General features: G+C 36.4%; 3 protein-coding genes across 4 annotated transcripts in view; 1 reads left to right on the top strand and 2 right to left on the bottom strand.

Moving 5' to 3' along the window:
* The window catches only part of LOC102230132 (potassium/sodium hyperpolarization-activated cyclic nucleotide-gated channel 1), a 77061-nt gene extending 68893 nt beyond the window's left edge, over positions 1-8168 (bottom strand). The window contains exon 1 of the mRNA XM_023333025.1: positions 7092-8168. Within this exon, the coding sequence (XP_023188793.1) occupies positions 7092-7765 (674 nt within the window). The 5' untranslated portion in view covers positions 7766-8168. The remainder of the gene's footprint in view (positions 1-7091) is intronic.
* Positions 8169-11688: 3520 nt separating this feature from the next.
* rec114 (REC114 meiotic recombination protein) lies at positions 11689-17826 on the top strand. Its single transcript, XM_014471210.2, has 6 exons — positions 11689-11763; positions 13134-13223; positions 15394-15477; positions 15735-15905; positions 16785-16862; positions 17611-17826. Exons 1-6 carry the CDS (start codon positions 11689-11691, stop codon positions 17773-17775), a joined length of 663 nt encoding a protein of 220 aa, XP_014326696.1. The 3' UTR covers positions 17776-17826.
* A 149-nt stretch (positions 17827-17975) lies between these two features.
* The window catches only part of LOC102225206 (neuroplastin), a 36595-nt gene continuing 35441 nt past the window's right edge, over positions 17976-19129 (bottom strand). For both annotated transcript variants that reach the window (XM_005805546.2, XM_005805545.2), the window contains exon 9: positions 17976-19108. The gene's annotated coding sequence lies outside the window, so the exon portion shown is untranslated. The remainder of the gene's footprint in view (positions 19109-19129) is intronic.

The following is a 19129-nucleotide window of genomic DNA, read 5'->3' as shown; positions in this document are numbered from 1 at the left end:
AAACTGGTTCATATAACAACATGATTTTATTCAATTATCAGTAGCCAAACATTCAAAAACTAAAAGTCTTTCTTCAGCTAAACCAACAAATCATACATACGTTCTACCATGTTACACAGACAGAACAGAGTGGAAGTTGTGACTGAATTTCCAGTCAGGTACGCTCTCTCCCAGGTACGCAAGAAGAAAAATTACATCATTCTGTTTTGCAGACTTGATTTGGGAGTTTTTGCGGCTAATTCTCATCATATTCTCAGAGTAGAACGCTCTTGTTGTATCATGTCCAACAGATATTTTGTGATTGATAACAAATTTGAGGTGCGCATGGTTACCACTGACATATGCTGCACTGCTAGGTACATGTGAGGAATCCCCAGGAGTTATAAAATGCCCTGGCCAGAAGGAACACTGTCGTTTTTGCCACCTCAAGTTAAAGAATACATTTCTCTTCTAGTGGAATATGTGCAGCCCTTTAGAGCTAAGCCCAAAGATATTTTGAGTATCCGTGGGATGTTTAAAAATGAAGACAGACGAAGCACAAAAGCTGTAAAAAGCTTCTAGAAAGTAAAATGTATTTTCTAAAGAGACATGGCAGCTGTTCCTTTGGGCTGCTACTTTTAAGTAGGCTGTGAGACTTTAGCAGCTAACAGGAAGCTAAGCGTATTACAGTAAAGTTGCTTTGTTCCATCCGTTTCAAGAGTCCAAACCTGTCATTGAACATGCAGGATTAGGTCTTTTTGAAAATCGCACACTGAAAGCACGGTGTACTCAACAGAGAACATGTTTTTAAATGTGCAAAATGTGTAATATAAGATGCTCAAGACAGTTCAAAATGTTAACTCTGCTATAATGTCTTTGTTTAAAAATAATAATGAAACTGAGTGTAATTGCAAATATGTGTAACAAATGAAAAGCTGACTTAAAAGAAGGTTTTAAGAGGTCTCTTTGTCATGACTATGAATGACTAAAGGATCTAACACACTGATTTTTTTCTTAAATGGAGTTTTAGGCTGTCATTTATACTCAAATAATGTTGAAGAAAAAAAAACTAAAATATGATCCTGAAGAAAAAAATTGCATCTTGTGATACAGCAGGATTATATTTTAAGGTTTACAGAAAGAAAAGTTGGTGTTTTCTGTGATGCAGAGAAAAGGTTCTCCATTTTGAGATGACTTTTAGAAATATTTTAGTTTACAATAAATAATTCTACTATTAAAGCAGTTTATTTTATTTATTTATTGTTCATGAAAGAGCAGGAAAAAGCACTTAGTTGTTATTTATGACAACCAAGGACAAATCATAGCCTAGCTGTGATTTGAATAGAAATGATGAGATTAACTTTTCAAACTGGCAATCTATCTCAGTTAAATATTTCTGTTTTCGCTTAATATATTCTTAAAACCAAAATTAAAATTGTATTTCTTGGAGAAATAGTAAGTGGATGGAAGGATTGCTTTGACTGCTATGATAACATTGAACTGACTGACAGGCAGTTGAGCCCCACACCCAATTCTGCGTGAAACAGCATTAAGTTTGATCAAGCCTTTACCGAGGAAAAAAAAAGTTCTAATGTGCAAAATCTTCGCTTCAATCTCTCTGGGGAAATTCAGAGGAGTTTCTAACAGATGTGTCCTCTGGGCTATGTATCACAAGATAATTAAAAGGCTCTTCACGATTAGACGCCTGCATCCTAATATTAGGCCTCATCGTTTGTCTAGAAACTCTACACAAAGCGGCTGCTCTGTCATAATCCTATCCAAAGACTCTGTGCAAACAGGTAGGAAAATAACAATCACCTCCTTTTTATCATGAAGATGAGGAGCTGGCACAGGGTGGAAGAATCAAACACTAAAATGATGACAGTAACTGTGATAGTATTAGTTTTTCTCACACTTTTAATGTACATTTTCATGATAATGCAGATTATTATGATTATAATTGCTATTATTGTTTATTAGTAGTAACAGTCACAATACACCTGTCTTCTTGTCTATATTGAGTCCCTCCATTTCTACTGCTTATTGTGGATGCACACATTCAAAAACCACTGAAACAGTAGACTGCATAAATCTAGAACCTGAATTACGCCTGCATTTGTGAGAATAGTTAAGTGTGAAGGTACCAAATGCACTTGACTGAAGTATTTGTCATGGGGACCATTCAGCCAGTATTTTTGTTCCTGTCTTAATTTTACTGGTTGTTGTAAAAGCAATTCTCCACTTAACTGACCATATTTGCTCACAATAAGAAGTTTGTTAGTATCCTGAAGCAGGCGGTTCTGCTCTGAAACTGGAATTGAGGCTGTAGATTGGATTATGATGCCATTTTTAATCTGCTTTTTTTCCCCTTGGAAGATTTGATGTCCCTCCCCTCCTTCTTAGTGTTACACAAAACTTGACAAGAGGAGATTTCGCTTAACTCCACTGCACTGATGACTCTGTGATTCTTTCTGACACTCTAATTTGAGCTTATGGAGCACAAACTTTACTTTAAGTAAACCTTTGTCCTCTGATTTGTTTGTAGCAACTGTAATTGCAGTTATCCTTTGGCTCTTTTTCTGGTAGAGTGTGATGAATGTGCCCAATACACATTCATACTTCTTTTTAAATTATAAAATATGGGATCAAACAAGATAATCTAAAATGTGCCATGTTCTTTAATTTATTTAAATAATGAGCAAACAAGTACTTTTTGTCATTTTTATAATTCACTAAGCCAGTTCCTACTATACATACTGACCAACACATCTTTAATTGTACAGTTGTACAACAGTATCCATTCTAAACACAGAGAAGAGAAACTTTGTTTTCTTTTTTAAAAAATGTTTTTCTCTGCAGAAGATATTGAAAGAAATCTACACTCTCATCTGCTTTTTGAAATGTGGCGTTAAACAGGGTCTTCTTTTAGACATGTTGCTCAAGGACACTTCAAATCCAAAAGTCTGCGCCAAATTTCTGACCTTTCAGTATCAGGACAGTCTCCCCGAGCCCCAAATCACCCTTCCTCATGACATTTAACACAGTGAGAAAAGGAGCAGATGGGGACAGAGGAGGCATAACCAGCTGGGGGAAGAACAGGGAAATGGGCTTTGTTGCAGTACTATGCACAAACTTTGTTATGAATTTTTTACATATTAATGTTAATCTCAAATATGCCCTAAAAGCTATAGCTTGGTTATCAGAGACAAACTGAAAAAGCACAATATTGTCAGATAATTGATGTGAAACTGAACTGGAATCCTTCAAGAATATCAAATTCATAACTCAGGTTAAGATACACTGAAATGTGGGCAATCTGGACAATGCCTCTGTATGGACCTTACCAGAGGGGCCGCTTTTCATTGGCTGATGCCCATTCTACGTGGTCACGTGCGTGGCCGTCTCACAAACACACTTAGCTTCCCGTTAGCTAAGTACAGCATAATGGCAGAACTGATACAACTTCTACACCTTGAAGCCTGTCTGCTACACAGTCTTACGTTAGCTAAACAGATCAATATGCAATGTGTCTGTATCTGACATACACTAAAGATTTTATTTTAGCAGAAAAGGCTTTGGACTAAACTGTTACTCGTGTTAGCCACGCTAGCACCAAGTACAGCTAGTCAATCAATCATCGCTGTGTTCAGGGAAGCGCTGATTAATAATCGAGAAATAAATATCAAGCCTGGAAACTTGATATTGTAACGGACTGAATGTTATGTTTTTAACGTAATATTTGCTCGTCTTGCGGGGCGCAGGCAGTTGCCACGGTAACAGGTGTGCTTAAACTACAGAGAGAGAGAGAGAGAGAGTAAAAAGGTAGGAGTGGTTTTGAGTTGATCACCTGTTCCGGTTATTTTACCTTTGTTTACCTTTGCTGTGGCGCATTACAGCCTCTGTAGTTTCTAAACGTTGGACTAATTACCTCGTTCGTTTGTGAGTATACGTCATTCACAACAAACATCAAATAGAACAAATATATTTCATTAAATTTAACAAACAAATGGCTTCTACCGCGGTAATTATGTGAAATTAAATTAATTATATCCCAACTTCAGAAGATTTGCCTTTACCTTTCCAGAGCTCTTTGGTTCCTCCTATCAGTCTAGCTTCTCATATTGACGTCATCAAACCAAATGTCAATTCTACCATAACTGACTGACACCTGCTGGCCTCAGGTTTGCAACCAGCTTGTGACTGAGAAACCAGTAACCTCCTCCCTGATGATGACATGAACTTGTTAGTTCCTCTGTCCATTGTAGTAGCTGATATATTGTGAAAATCCGGTAGAAATGATGCACTAATCGAGTCATGTTTACATAGAAACAACGCGCCGCGAGGCTTTGCTTGAGACTTGCGGTCACGTGGGTCGGTTGTGGGCGGAGCTTGGTAAGGTCCATTATCACCACAGTTTCCTGCATGTATCCATGTAACTTAAACCTTTCTAGATTGTCATGTAGCAACTACAAACTTTAATGTGTTTTCCCTTGATTTTGATTTTTTTTTTCAATTAAAAAGAAAATATTTGAAAAATCTGAAAACAATGGTTTGCATTTAGATTCAGCTTCCCTAAGTCAATCCTTTGCAGAATTTTGGCAGTAACTGTAAAAGTGAATCATTAGGGGTATGAAATGTTTCTCAATTCTTATTTGTAAAGTAGCTCAAGCTCTTCCTGACTTGCAAAGGAGTCTCAACTGGGGTTAGGTTGACATATTAAGTCAATCTCATTTTGACATGGTTCTACTTTGATGGTCACTGGCCTGCTAAATGCTGAATCTTTTTTCCCAGTCTCAAGTCTTTTGCAACCTCCAACAAGTTTTCTTCCTGGATTGTTTTGTCTTTAGCACCTGCTGAAGAAATTTATCCATCCACCATGTTGGTAGATTTAGGATTTCTTCCATAGTGTTTTACCTATAGACCAAAAGGTAGAATTTTTTTTCAGTCATGACTGAACACCCCCTCTCAGCAACGGCTTTTTTCTTGCGACTCTTGTGCACTGAAAAAAATGTTTCCTTGAACCAACTTAAAAATAAATCTCTAATTTTCTAATTTGATCTTCAATCAAATCAAAATTATAGCTTGAGCAAAACTAAGGAAATCTGCTGTAACAAATTAGAGTAATTTTTTAAAGTTGATTCAAAGAAATATTTTTTTCAGAATATGGTGGACAAATATGTGGTTTGCACATCTACAAGTTGATTTTTCTATTATCTCCAATGCAAAACCTGGATCTCTGCTGCTCCACCAGAGTAACCATATGTGTTGTGGCTTCATTTTTGATTGATACCCCTCTTATTGAGACTGTCCATCTTGGTAGGCTTGTAGGTGTGCCCCACCATTTCCATCTTTGGATAAGACAGTGAACTCCAGGAACCCATGCATTGTCTAAATGATCTTGTTCATGGAGAGTTGTGAGGAAGGGTGGTGGGACTTTTTCGATGCATGGCAGCAGAGCAGCCTGACAGTGAACTCTTTTTTTACTAATTAAAAAGAAAAAAAAGAAGGGAAGTAGTAGAGTAAAAAAGAGCTGAAATTGCAAGCCACACTTTTCAGCTATTTGAAAACCAGTCTGAAAACAATCTGGTCTTTCCACATTCTTCTCTTCCACTTTATCAATTGCAATGATTCATGCTTGTCTCCATTAAATGACTCACACTTTTGTACCATAAGTTAAAAAAGTGCAGGGGGTGTGAATACTTTTTTAAGGCACTGTTAAGCCACTGTTAAGCCACTGTTTTAAGCCACATGCTGTTCAAATAAGAGGAAAATCCCCACCTCAACTTTTCAGCCTCAGGTCACTAAGCAGTGACATGTTTAAGAAGAAAACACCTAGAGAAGTCAGGTAAATAACTACTTTCTGTTCTCAGAACAAGGCTATCTTTCCTTACTGACAAACTCTCCAGGCCTATTATCAACTCACCTTCATTTTAGTGAGATTAGAGTTTTAATAAGGTAGGAAACATACATTTGATATGCATTACAGCTCATTACACCATCATTGCTAATTAATCAGATGATCCTGTCAAATTAGACATCAGTGTCATGAAAAGGGAGAATATAGAATGACATGCAGTGCAATCACAATTTAGATTTAGATCCTGTAACAGCATCTCTATAATATGTTTCATTTTAATACATTAAACACCGAGGGTGACACAGTTTGTAAAGCAGTACAATCATAGTTATCTGTCCGTTTTTAATCAAATAAATAACTGCAAGATTCAATCTGTAATGGGGGTCATTGTTTACATTGCTAGCTTTTGCATACACTAAATGTATTTGTTTAACTCAAAATCTGTTTAATTCTAAGAAAAAAAAAACATTTCTCTCTGAAGCAGATCAATAAGAACATTTTTGTATATACATCGGTATGCTGTAAGTTCAAAGTAAAATCCAAAAAGCAAGAATTTGTAGCAAGTCCATCATCTTACAGGAAAGAACAACAAAGATAAGGCCAATAACAAACCCAAGGACACTAAACAAAAGAAGCAGAGCTTTTCCTTGACCTCCTCTGTTCAGGTTTGCTGCTCAATTTGTTACTGCAGAGGAAATTGCTGTTTAATGCTGATAAATAAATTCAAATGAAATGTAGAAACATAATGAAAAATAATGAGAAAACACAATGTTGAGACTTAAATGGAGCAAAGGCCTAAAATGTTGACTGTCATCTTGGGTAAATGAATTAAATGATCTACATATATTTACCACATTTGAAGAAGTGTACATGTCACATAGATGAAAATAGATGGACTCGGTTTTTTATTATTGTCCATACACCAACTACAATAAAGAGGTGCTTTGTTGATGATCTAATTCGTTAAGAATTTTGCTAAAGTCAGCTTACAAATGATTAGATGGGTTATTTGTAATTATCCATGAGACAACTTTGAACATGTTTATTTTTCAGAATGAACATGCAGTGCTACCCAGAATTTAAGAATGAACCGCGCTCCACCTAGACTAATGAATCCCACAGTATCCTGAAGAGAAAAAAAAGGGGAAAAAAGAAAAAGAAAAAATAAACATCTGGGCCTGCGCAAGGCATCGACGTTACACCGTGGAGCCTCATTTCTAACCTTAGAAGACCAAAAGAGGTGTCTGAAATTTACCTGAAGTCGCTGTATGGGTGAATTATCCAAAATCCGGCCGATTTGACTCGCTCTTGTTCTCGTTCGACCGCTTTCTCACTTCCAAACATCCTCAGGGAGAACTTGTTGACCCCCGGTTGAAGCATCGCTCCCAGCTGCCTGTGTATGAACCCGGCTTGATATAATCCAGCGTCGTCCGGTAGAATTTGATCAATGCCATCCAACTTTATAAAACCCGCCTGCTGGTCTGGAGGGTCGGTTTGGGCGCCACCGCTGGCACCCTGCGCTCCTTCATCCGGCTGCTCGTCGCCGATCGCCCCAGGGGGGCTCTCCTCGCTCGGGGTGACATCCCCCTCGGTGATGAGGCGTCTCGCCTCGGCCGAGTCTGAGTCGTGTACATGCCGACTGGTGATGGACGAGAGGCTGCCTCGAAATCTCCGGCAGTCCCCATTTGAGCTCGTCTTCAGTGGTCTCCCCATGTCCGTCTCCATGATCACAGACTCCCCACTTTTGGTCTCACCGATGCCTTTGCAGCTTACCCCAGAGGTCGGCGACGGGAGAGGCTTCATCCTTATACTCTTCCTCCGGGTGTCCTTGTCTGCGTCTTCTCCTTCCCCCATTATGGATGCTTTCTGTCCAATGTGCTGTGGCAAACTGTAGAGCCTTTTACGCATGGATGAATGCAACCTGTCCATTATGACATTGAGACACAGGGGAGGAAATTAAATAAATCCAGGGTGTATTGTAACGAACACATCCAGCATCCCCGCGCCCCGCATCTGTTTGTGAGAGCGATTAGACTTGAGCTAATCTGAGTCCCTGAAATCCCGCTACACATGACAAGAAACACCGTGACTCCACTGAAACAGACGAGAGACACTCGTTCTGATAATTTGACTACCTGACTGCTCGCATATGTCCTCACGCACAGCCTGGGCGGTCCGCTTGGCCACTGCGTTCTCAGTGTGCATCTTTATGGCGCTCCGACATTGTGCGCAAAAGTGGAAAAAACTGCCTGAAAGTCACCTTAGCGTGACATGTGAAAGATGTGCGGGCGGACGTTGGGATGGAGACCTGGGAAAGGTCATGCACGACGAAGGATGCTCTCCTAACCAGAATCCCCCCCCCCCCCACCCGCCAAGCTGCCGCTAGAACAACGCAACAAAATCACGCAAAATACAGTAAAGCGTTCCAAGGAGCGCTGACATCACTGATCCATAGTCAGGTTGCGTTTTGGTGAATTGTGAATATTCATGCTGCTGATCTATTGGGTTGCCATAGGAGCGAGAACTGCAAATAAGCTCAACCCACCTTGTTTAAAGGGGAAACGCTCTCCCCATTCTTAAAACAAAACCCTGTTAAGTTGAGCCTACAGGTAGCCAGGCGAGCCCTTTGTTACAGCCTTCCCCGGGCTTCACTATGAGAGCCAAACCGTTGGCTTTGAATCTATTTTTTTTTCCGCTCTAATCTGCTGCGTGAAATTTCTTTTGAAGTTAAAATGATCTGCGATGATTTGGATGCGGGCTCTCTACAAATCCATACACTCTACAAAAGGTTCAGAGGGTTACTGGGTAAAGCTTAAAATAACAATATGAAAATGAAAATGTGTTACATGAAAACAAGTCAAACATGTCACGAAGAAAGTATGATATTTTACAGTACTAAAGCCTGTCAAGAACATAAACAAATCTTTCATTGGTTTTCTGAGAAGAAAATCTATTTTAAAACTCATTTTGACAAGAAATAAGTATTTGCTGAGGCAAATCTCATTAAACAGTGGCATCATAATGCATTCACAACCTGCTTTTTTCACATTATTTTACCTTACAGTTTTGTATTCAAAAACTGATTAGATTTTTTTAAAGCTACTCAAAATACAGTCATATTCAATAAATTAGAATGTCTTTTTTTGAATAGTATCTTTTGAAAATAACATCTAAAAAGGTGCTAAAAATACTTTTCATTGAGCCTATTTGTCAAGTCAAGTCAAGTTTATTTATATAGCACTTTAAAACAGTACCACTGACCAAAGTGCTGTACAGTCACAAGATTAAACAAATAAAGATCAAAATTAAAACACATAAAAACCAGCAACGCAGTGACGTAAAACACTCTATATAATACATAAACATACCCAGATAAATACCCATACCCAGATATTTGTGTTTTAATGGTCTCATATATTCAAATTTTATGTGTCATGTTTTCAATGACTGTAGAAATTCATCATAATTAACAAAAATAAAGGCTTTGAAACATCCTTCTGTGTGCAATCAATCCAAATGATGTTTCACTTACTGAAAAAGCTTCTGAAATAAAAGGACTTTTCAGTAATATTCAAATTTATTGAATGGGTTTGTAGTTCATTATTACAAAGTAAGATCATGTTTTCAAGAACTTTGTCCATGTGTAAAAAATTTAAACATTTCAAGAGTATGGAAGCATCCACACTCTCTAACTGGTCACTGATCATCCTTGAGATGTTTAGTTAGACTTGTGACCACCTCAAATCTAAAAATATTCAGCAGTGAATATATGTCTCATTGCTATTGGCCATTCATTTCAGACTAAACTCACATAGATACTTTATTGTAAAATAAACATTTGCACAGCAGCACTAAACAAACAAACTCAACAGAAGCCTAATACTAATTAAGTGGTTATTTATGTCCACCACTGAACACCATCTGAGGCAATCCTTGAACAGCAGTGTGTTTTCAAAGTTTTTTTTTTTATGAATGAAACACTGAGAAGTGTGCTATGCAAATTCATTCTGTCCCCTGAGTTAGTTGTTTATATAATCAGTTTTTACTGTAATTACAGCTGGAAATCTTTTGGGGTTTGGCTTTTCCTTCAGGTTCCCCTTGTATGCGGCTGTATCTTTCCATTGGCTCTGACAAAGTTTCTTCTCCCGATTCAAAAAAGCTACCCTGCAGCATGATGCTGACACCATATTTCATAGTGGAGAACGTATGTAGTCCACCATGAATATTTAGTCAGTTCAGTTGAAAACTGCTTGCTTTTTCTTGTCTTTAAAATCCAAATAAAATGCATTGTAGTTTTGATGTAACACAATGAAACAAAAAGTTCAATGGGTATGCAACAATAATTTTTGCAAGCCACTATTTATGGTTACTTGACGGGTCACAGGAAATCCCATCTAATTATTGGGAGGGAAAATAAACAAGGAGATTTCTTGGGGAGGAGAGGTCGTCAAAGTTGCAGTGAAATGTAACATAAAATGAGGTTTGAATAGTTTTTATTGTGTTAAAGCTGCAGGACCAAAAATGACTAGTAAATGGGAATGCAAACCAAATTTCTGTTTTTCTCAAGAAACAAACCTTTACAAAAACTTAAGGCTTTAAATAAAAAAAGTTTTAACGAGTAACTCCATTTAATAAAATTACTCATCTATTGTAGTGGTTTTTAAAACAAGCTATGAGTTATTTAAATTAGAACTTGTTAAGGTGCTTTATTTTAAAACCTTTTTTTAGTTTTGCCATGCCCTGCATGATGCAGGTAAATCGATATCTGGGAAGTATCATAACTTAAACTTAACATTCAAAACACCAGGGTTCTTACAGAAAAATATTCAGATATTTGTGATTTTTAAAGGTTCTATGTTGTAATAGTGAAGATGGTAAGAAATAAATTCATACTTTAATTTTTTTTCTATCTGCTCTGCTCCACACTCACAATGCTCAGCTCCTTCTTCACGTTTCAAACTCATCTTATTAACGTAACAATTTGAGAACTAAATATGATTGAAATATTTGTTACCTTCAACAAATAAATAAATGTCTAAGACTATCAAAGCAATATAGCCAGTTTTGATTTCCAGGCAAAGTAATGAAGGGAACGAATTGTTATTGTTAATGTTTTTCCTCCTATTTAGCAGTGAAAGAAAATAAACTGTGTTACATGTCTTACTGGAGGCAATTTTTTGTGTTTCTGAAATACACATTAAGATAAGCGTAAAGATTGAAATGTATATGCGGTTTCTAATAAAGCGACATATAGAAATTTATTTATTTATAAATGAAAAAGAAATACAAAGTACATGACCAAAATGATGAATTCATGAACCAGTTTCTCATTTCAATACAGGACAAACATGAAATTTCAAGAAACAAAAGTATTTAAACTAAAATTAATGACACTAGAGATAGTCGGTAAAAAAAGATCTTTCGCAGAGGAGTAAGGTGTACGGAAAAGGATTAGGGCCACCGAAATAAAAAATAAAAAAAATTCTGGCTTTAAATTCAGAATTCTGACTTTAAACTCAGAATTTTTTTTTTTTTTTCGGTGGTCCTAATCCTCTTTCGTAGGAAGTGAGATGAGAGATGCAATCAAAATTAAACAGTCATAGTTTGATTTTAAAGGGGAGAAAATTACTTAAGGTATTTAGTTAGCTTTCAATTGAAAATAAGATTTTAATATTATTTACAACATTAGTGTGTGTTATTTCTCTGCGATTTACCTGCAAAGGGGTCTTATAAAATTTTTCCATGCTGCTTCTCCTTCCGCGCATGCTCTGTTCAGTAAAGGTCATGTGAAACGACCAGAGGAGACAACTTTCTTCTTGCAACAACAAACGGGACTCTAAAGTCTTAATGAAATGGCAGCGAGTAACATATGGACATTGAGACGCTTTGGGCATTTTGTGCCACAAACTGAACGAAAGCCTTGGAAGGTAACTCAATGTTTTTTTTTTATTTATTTTTTAATTTAAACACGATAGCTTTATGATAGCTACCGGGTGCTATAACGGGACGAGCTTTGTTTTTAAGAGGACTTAGCATAACATTATTATGCTAACAGCTACAAGCATTTGCAAGCATTAGGTGTCATGCCCAAATTCTGTTTTTATTTTATAAGTGTATCTAAATATTTGTAATTACATTTAAATTTTTAGAGTTAGAATTTTAAAGAACTCACCAAAACAATTACTTTTGTGTTATTATTCAAAGAAAAAAGTGTTCAACGCTAAGCTGGAATGTTCTGGAAAACCAACCAAACTCACCTTGCATATGTGAAAAAATAATAATTGTAGAACAACATGTACATTTTTTATTGTTTCTGATAATTATGTAACATAAGTTTGGACATATCACTAATCTCCTGATGTAATATTTCTAAAGGTTCAATTTTCACCTGGTGTTGATATCAACCCACCCAGTCCATACATGCAAAGAAGACCTATTTTACACAGGACAAAATAATGAACAGTTAGTTAATTTTTTTCCTAAACAACTGCAAGAAAGGGAGGTGTAAAAAGACTCGTAAAGTCATAACATCAGCTGAAGTCCATCAGTAATTACAAAGCAATCTTGCAATCTAGTACAGAATAATATCATCCCAAAAGGTAGCTTATTAGAAAGTGTCTCATTATCAAGATGTTACACTAGGAACGTTGCATGATGGACAAACCTAACAAGCTTTTCTCAAGACCTCTGCAACTTTATTTTTGCAAAACTTACTGATTGTTGTTGGTGCCATTATCAAGAAGCGGAAAGAACATCATTATACCACAAATCAGTCACAACTAGTTGACCCCTGCAAGATTTCAGACAGAGGATGGAAAATAATTATATGAACAGCTGGTCGAGGGCTACTTGTAGAAAGCTTTAGAAAGATTAGGAATTAGCAGGTTATTTATTTTTTTCAAAGAAAACAAATAGTTATTCAATGAAACAACCTCCACAGGCTGTATGACCACTCAACATACAAAACTCCTGCTGTAGAAAAGGCATGCTTAATAAAATAATAAATATAAATAATCTACATAAAATAAATGGCTGCTTCATTCTCTCACTTTAAAGTGACTGACCTAATACAACAATTGGTGTTTGTAGTCTCACATTGAATGGAATGGAAATCACCTGAGTTCAGTGAGTGTCTCAAGGGATTGTCGTATAAAGACAACTGTATCTGTAAAGTCCAGACATGTGGGAGACTCCATGGTCAAGTGGACGAAAGCTCTATGGAAAATGAAACATTGAAAGGCTGCAGAGTGAAAGAAAATACAGACACTCAATTTATTTTCCTGTTTTTATTTTGCAGGTTTCAGAGGCAAAGGCCAATGAACCTAAAATTGTCATGACGTTGTTGGAATCTGGATATTTGCTGGTGCTGCAAGGGCAAGAAAGCTTGGTAAGATGCTATTGTGATGTGGTTGAATATTGCAATGATGATTACAATTGCAATTGCGGCGCATCTTGTCTTTTCCTATCATCAGAGTGTCCATAAATCAATCTCCTTAAGCTTTACCATCTTTATTACCAAAGCTTACTAAATTTATTTTGGTTTACATTTAACAGCATTATTGTAATAATTGACAATATTTCAGTAAGGAAAACAAATTACTATCAAAGCATTTCTGAGTCTGGATACAATACTTCACAAGAAGCTGGAAAGTTTAACACAGCCTATGTAGTAGAACGATAACAAATTGCTCTGGTATAAAAGCAGTTTAATGGGCTACAATGACAAGCAAGTGCTGTATTTTGTTGTTTGTTATGTGATAACTGATTGGAAAAGCTCATACACTTGGTTGCATATTGTATTGGTTGAAGGAAATATTGCTTCAATATTTTGTTTCATATTTTAAATGTTTTGGCCTGGCTACAACCCATACCAAGTAAAATTTTTCACTCTGACTATCAGTGTCACTGTTTTCTGCCTGAATATTAACTGCTTCGAAAATGTAGAGATTGAGTTGACAACTGCATGACAACAATAAAGAAAAACTGTAACAGTTTAAATTCTGAGTTGGTTATTGATATTAAGGTATACATTTTGAAACATGCACTAGTATGTAAACTGAAAATGTATCTTTTCTTCAGAGAAATCCCATGCCCTTAGCGTTTTAGTTTAACAGTATAGCTGTGATCCAAGCTTGAAACAATTGAAACTCCAGACATTGCATTGCAATTGGCATCACACTAGACCAAAGCCATAGGGAATTAAGGCTCCAGATTGTGAATAACAAAGTCTGACTTCATATTTTTAAATAAAGCCTGAAAACAAAGTCCCAAATTTTGCTCCTCCTCTTCCATGGCACTAGACATAAATATTAATCTGTTTTCAGATCAGAGAGTCTGATCAAGGCCAAATAAAATATTCTGCTGAAAAGTCTGACATTTCTGATCAAATCTGATGGGATTTGACTGCATTGTTTCGGAGGAGCCAAGCTAAATATTCTTCTTGGGTTCAAGAGTGTTACAGAAAAAAAAGATCATAGTTTTTGTCACAAATACACATACATAGTTATAAACCTTAATAACGTTTTGCAATTTCACACTTATTATCTTTACAGCTTTAGAAGTCCATGCCACATTAAAACTGAATAGAAACTGATAAGAAGCAAAAAAAAAAACTATGATAACCAAGTCATTTTCTATACACACATCTTTCCGCTGATGTCTTTCCAGCGGAAAGATGTGTGGTTTGTCCTGGGCAATAAACGATTTTTGTCGCCCAGGACAAAAAAGGTTTCCTCTCACCTGCAGACTACAGTTTCAGGTACCTCTCTGTCTTTGATTAATAATGTTCTGTAAGGAGACATGGCTATATTGCTGTGCTAGGTTGACAAGTCAGACATTTATTCAGGCTATACAGTAGAGAACATTCACTAAGGAGCATTCTGTGACTGCTCTATTACAGACCCCTGCAGTTTGTGAAGGAAGTTTTCATTCAGAAAAGTTAAGCCTTAAAAACCCCCAAAACAATCTCAAAGGATACACATCATATTGGCTTTTGAAAAGACAGCTAGTCATAAGAGATTTGAATATTAAGTTTCAAATGTGAGTATTGCTTTATGATCAAATGACATCGAACTCTGATTGGTTAGTTGTGTAGAATTGTGGTTATTAGGTTAAATGTGAAGGAACCATTCAGGCAAAAGGTTCCCAAAATGTTGAACAGTATGTTCCCTTTGCCAGTTTTTAAAATGTGTTTTCTGTTAAATCATTATTGAAGTTTTATCGCTTTGGGTGCAGTGCAGTTGTTTAGGAAAAAAATTAACTAACTGCTTCTACTTTAAAACTAACCACGGCAAAGCACAATTAGCAGACAACAGACTGTTAAGCTCTTGTTTTTCTCTCTGAACTCCTGGAGACAAATGACAAGATCGAAATATGAAGCTTTGAAGTTACTGAGTAAACAGAGACCCCTGCAGACAGTTTTGGGAAACATTTAATTTTAGCCATTGTCTCCTTTTGCTCTTGGGTTCTTATTTAGAAAATAAATAAAATTATTTGATAGTACAAATCATCTTTTTTTTCCAGGTTTCAAAGACGTTTCTTTTCTTTTCATTTTTCAGGCCACAGTCCCTTTGCACGATGGCTCCAACTCTCTTAAAGTACAGCACAAATCTGATAACCTGATGATCCGATTTACTGTGAAGGTAAGCAGCAGAATATTAATATTTTAATTTAGTGCGATCCATTCCAAACCTTAAACAATGGATTGATTAATTATTACACAATCAAAAAGATATTATTGATTTTTTTCACTTGTCTCTTTGTATACACAAGCTTTGAATTGTTATTTATGTATTCATTTTACTGATTAGTGAAACAAAACATACAAACCTCAGATGTTTTCATTGGCATGACTGGCTGACAGAGACAGACGGTGTGCAAATATTTTGGACGTGTGCAGGGGGAGAGCCGCATGATAAGGATGCAGTTTGATGGCAGCAGCACAGCAGAGGCCGTAAATCAGTGTTCAAGGGCTGTGGAAAAGTTGTCGGCATATGTTCCTGTCACCTCTCTGGAAGTTGCTGCGACACATCCAAATCAACCCCCCGTTGAGGTCCCACCAGCAGCACAGGTTGCTAAGATGTCCTCTCAGCAAACACAATGTATTTTTTTCAACGCTAGCCTGACTGGTTTTCAACCTGTTAGTCTCTTAAGTCATACACGTTCCAAAACTAAGCAAAGTACAGTCGTGGTAACTTTTAGTTTAGAACATGGATAAAATATTCACACTACTTAGACTATAATAGTAGATTAATCCAATCTGTTTTGGTTGTGAAATAGGGTTTTTGTAAACCAATTGAAGAGGCTCGCCACTGTGTTTGAAAGGATTTTGTAATCAACAGTACAGTAGCAGTATGTCCTCGCTAGGTGGTGCTATTTACTATATTGTCTCTTTTGTGGGGCTGATAGGCCATTTAAATCTGCAAGAATCATTAAGTAATCCCAGATTTTGTGTGGGATTAAGACCTACCATAAAAACACAAATTTAGATAGGAAAATTTAATAATAATAGGATTATACTGACTAAATATTACTCAAAAATTAGTAAGTCAGTCTAATATTAGATTATAAAATATAAATCACCTTATATTAAAAATTCAGCAATAACTGTAAGAATGAAATAACTATGTTCCTGAATACACTTTGGAGTAGCATTAAAAATTTGGTTAACTACAATTTGGCTTCAAAGTAAAGCACGCAGCATTTCTTTGCTTTAAGTCATTAAACATGAAGGATTAGGAAAGAAATGGACTCCGCCATGGTGCTCAAGTTGACCTTTAGGAGACGTATGCAATGCAGAAGTTTGCAGAGAAGATGAAAGGACTTTGAGAGGTGGAAAATTTTCAATTAGTAATGAGGTCATTGATTGGTCTCCCTACTCTGTGGTGTCATGCCGCGTCTGTCAAATCTTTTTTTTTCCTTCCTCACTTTCTCTGTCATCTTCTGGCAGCAGGCATGTCAGAGAAAGACTGGGCAGCCTGAGCCTGAAGCTGTCCACGGCTCTGTGTCCATCAAGCGTCTTACTGAGGTATTAAATGTTGAAACTTTGACACATTAATCTGCAAATCATCTAAAATTAACTAGTGCTACATTTGCTATAAATAACATTTTAAATCTGTAGTCTTGTAATCATATTCTTCCTATAAGGCACTCAGCTCTCATAAACACTTCCAGAAATACAAGCATGGATCAATAAATTAGATTGAGACATTAATTATGTTTCAGTAATTAAACTAAAAGAGTGAAACTCATAGAGTCATTATACACAGAAATATATTATTGAGGTTTTTGTTTCTGTTATTTGTGATGATTATGGCTTACAACAAATTAATTATGGTGGAGTAAGTTGTTGGCCCATCTGAGATTCAATTCCCGACTTTGGAATCCTTCTCTCTTTGCTCGTTTCCTGTCTGAATACTGTGAATGAAGGCTACCACCGGCAAAAAATCTCCCCACTAATTTTCTTAGATACAGCACTCTCTGAACAACCTATGTCTCTAGCACTGACATTTTATGGCTTACCTTCATTGTGAAGTGTGTCAATAACTGCTGCTGGGCAGCTGTCAAGTCAGAAGTCTTTCCTATTGCTCTGCAGGGCATAACAACTATTGTTATTGCCTTCAATAATCACCTGCATAATGAAGCTATATATGAGTTTTTATTGAAATAAATTAACTTTGTAGAAATATTCAAAAGTCTTTTACATATAGCTGTATGTCTGTCAGTGAGATTCTAACCATTAGATTGACTGCAGTCTTTTTTTTTGCATCCCACAGCACTACCTGGGAGAGACTACTCTGGCTCTCCCTAACATATACAGTCCCTGTTCTTTGGCATCAGGTGACTTGGAACCCATCCTGCGGGTCTGCCTCCTGGATCCCAGCTTCCCTGCGTTTGTAGAGAAGGTACAGGAGGAGTTGGAGAAACTGCAAGAAGAGTGAAAAAAATCTCACCACCAGCTGAAGGCAGAAAGCTCAAGTCAGTACCATTATGTTATGTTGTAAACGTTGTGTAGGCAGCGTTCAGCTTACTTGGCCGTTAGTGAATCTAAAATCTTATCTCACAGTAATTGTTACATAACACAGATGATGCTTTTGATTTACTGAAACATTTGTGATCTTGGAAAAATAGAAACATGGCATGGTTTTTGACATTGTTTTTATTCAGAAAAAAAATGTTGGTCTCACTCATATGTTTGATCGTGGCTATATGCTCTGGTCCCTCAGTTCACATCCCGAAACCAGGTCCTTTCCCACCGCAACACACATGGATACATTGTATTGAAAGAGGAGTCATGCAGCTACAGCAGTGAATCTATGCCAGCTTTCAAGTGATCCCACAAGATTAAAGCTTCACTGAGTAAAACAAACTGCCCTCCATATATCTATTTAAGAATACATATTGCATAGGATTATAGCCATGCTATACAGTTAAAGAGAAAAAAATAGAAAGTAAAAATCAATGAATTGAAATTGAGAATTATAAAAAAAATATGATTTTTTTTTACATATTTCCTATCATTTGAACACTCATACTTCAACATATACAAGACACCTAAGTTACTCTGGAAAGAAAATAGAAATAATACAGATATCCTTTTCATTAAGATAGTTAAACACACAGTAGTCATTTTCTGTAAGCACGCTCAATTAAATTTAAATACTGCCTGTCAATGAAGCCCTTGCTTCACAATAAAAGTTCTGATAAAAGTAGATTTTCTTCTGACAAATTAAATATTTCAATGACAATGATATGCTGTACAAATTGTTGATAAAAAGCATTTATATATATATATATATATATATATATATATATATATATATATATATATATATATATATATTTAGGATGACTCCATAAAAAACAGGTAGATTGGATGCAAAAAAGCCACACGAGGGATAACAACAGAAAATGTCTATTCTGAGTATCCTATTGCGTTATTATCTTGCATGCATTGTACATGATATGTAATACAAAAGGGATCACCTCAGTTGAGGAAATGTTAAAATTAATAAAGGAGACATCAACAGCACATTGGAAATGTGTACACCTTTGTGGCGTGTTAGTCATTATTCATCATCCTGAAATTGCCATCTAAGACTGGATAAGGCATGCTTAAGACAGCCATTACAGTAAGTTCTTATTGTTGCCAGTGTTGTGCTGATATTGTTTCTCATAGAATGAGACAGGATATGGGTTATTCCACACTGCCTGGAGTTTTGTCAACCTCTGATACTTTCATGTAGTCAAAAAAATGCAGTTTATCCATCTCATCTGTGGAGAGAAAGTAGAGAG

Source organism: Xiphophorus maculatus, chromosome 4 (assembly GCF_002775205.1).
Source record: "Xiphophorus maculatus strain JP 163 A chromosome 4, X_maculatus-5.0-male, whole genome shotgun sequence".
Classification (NCBI taxonomy): Eukaryota; Metazoa; Chordata; class Actinopteri; order Cyprinodontiformes; family Poeciliidae; genus Xiphophorus; species Xiphophorus maculatus.
Note: the sequence above shows the minus strand (reverse complement) of the source record. Positions and strands in the feature narration are given on the sequence as shown.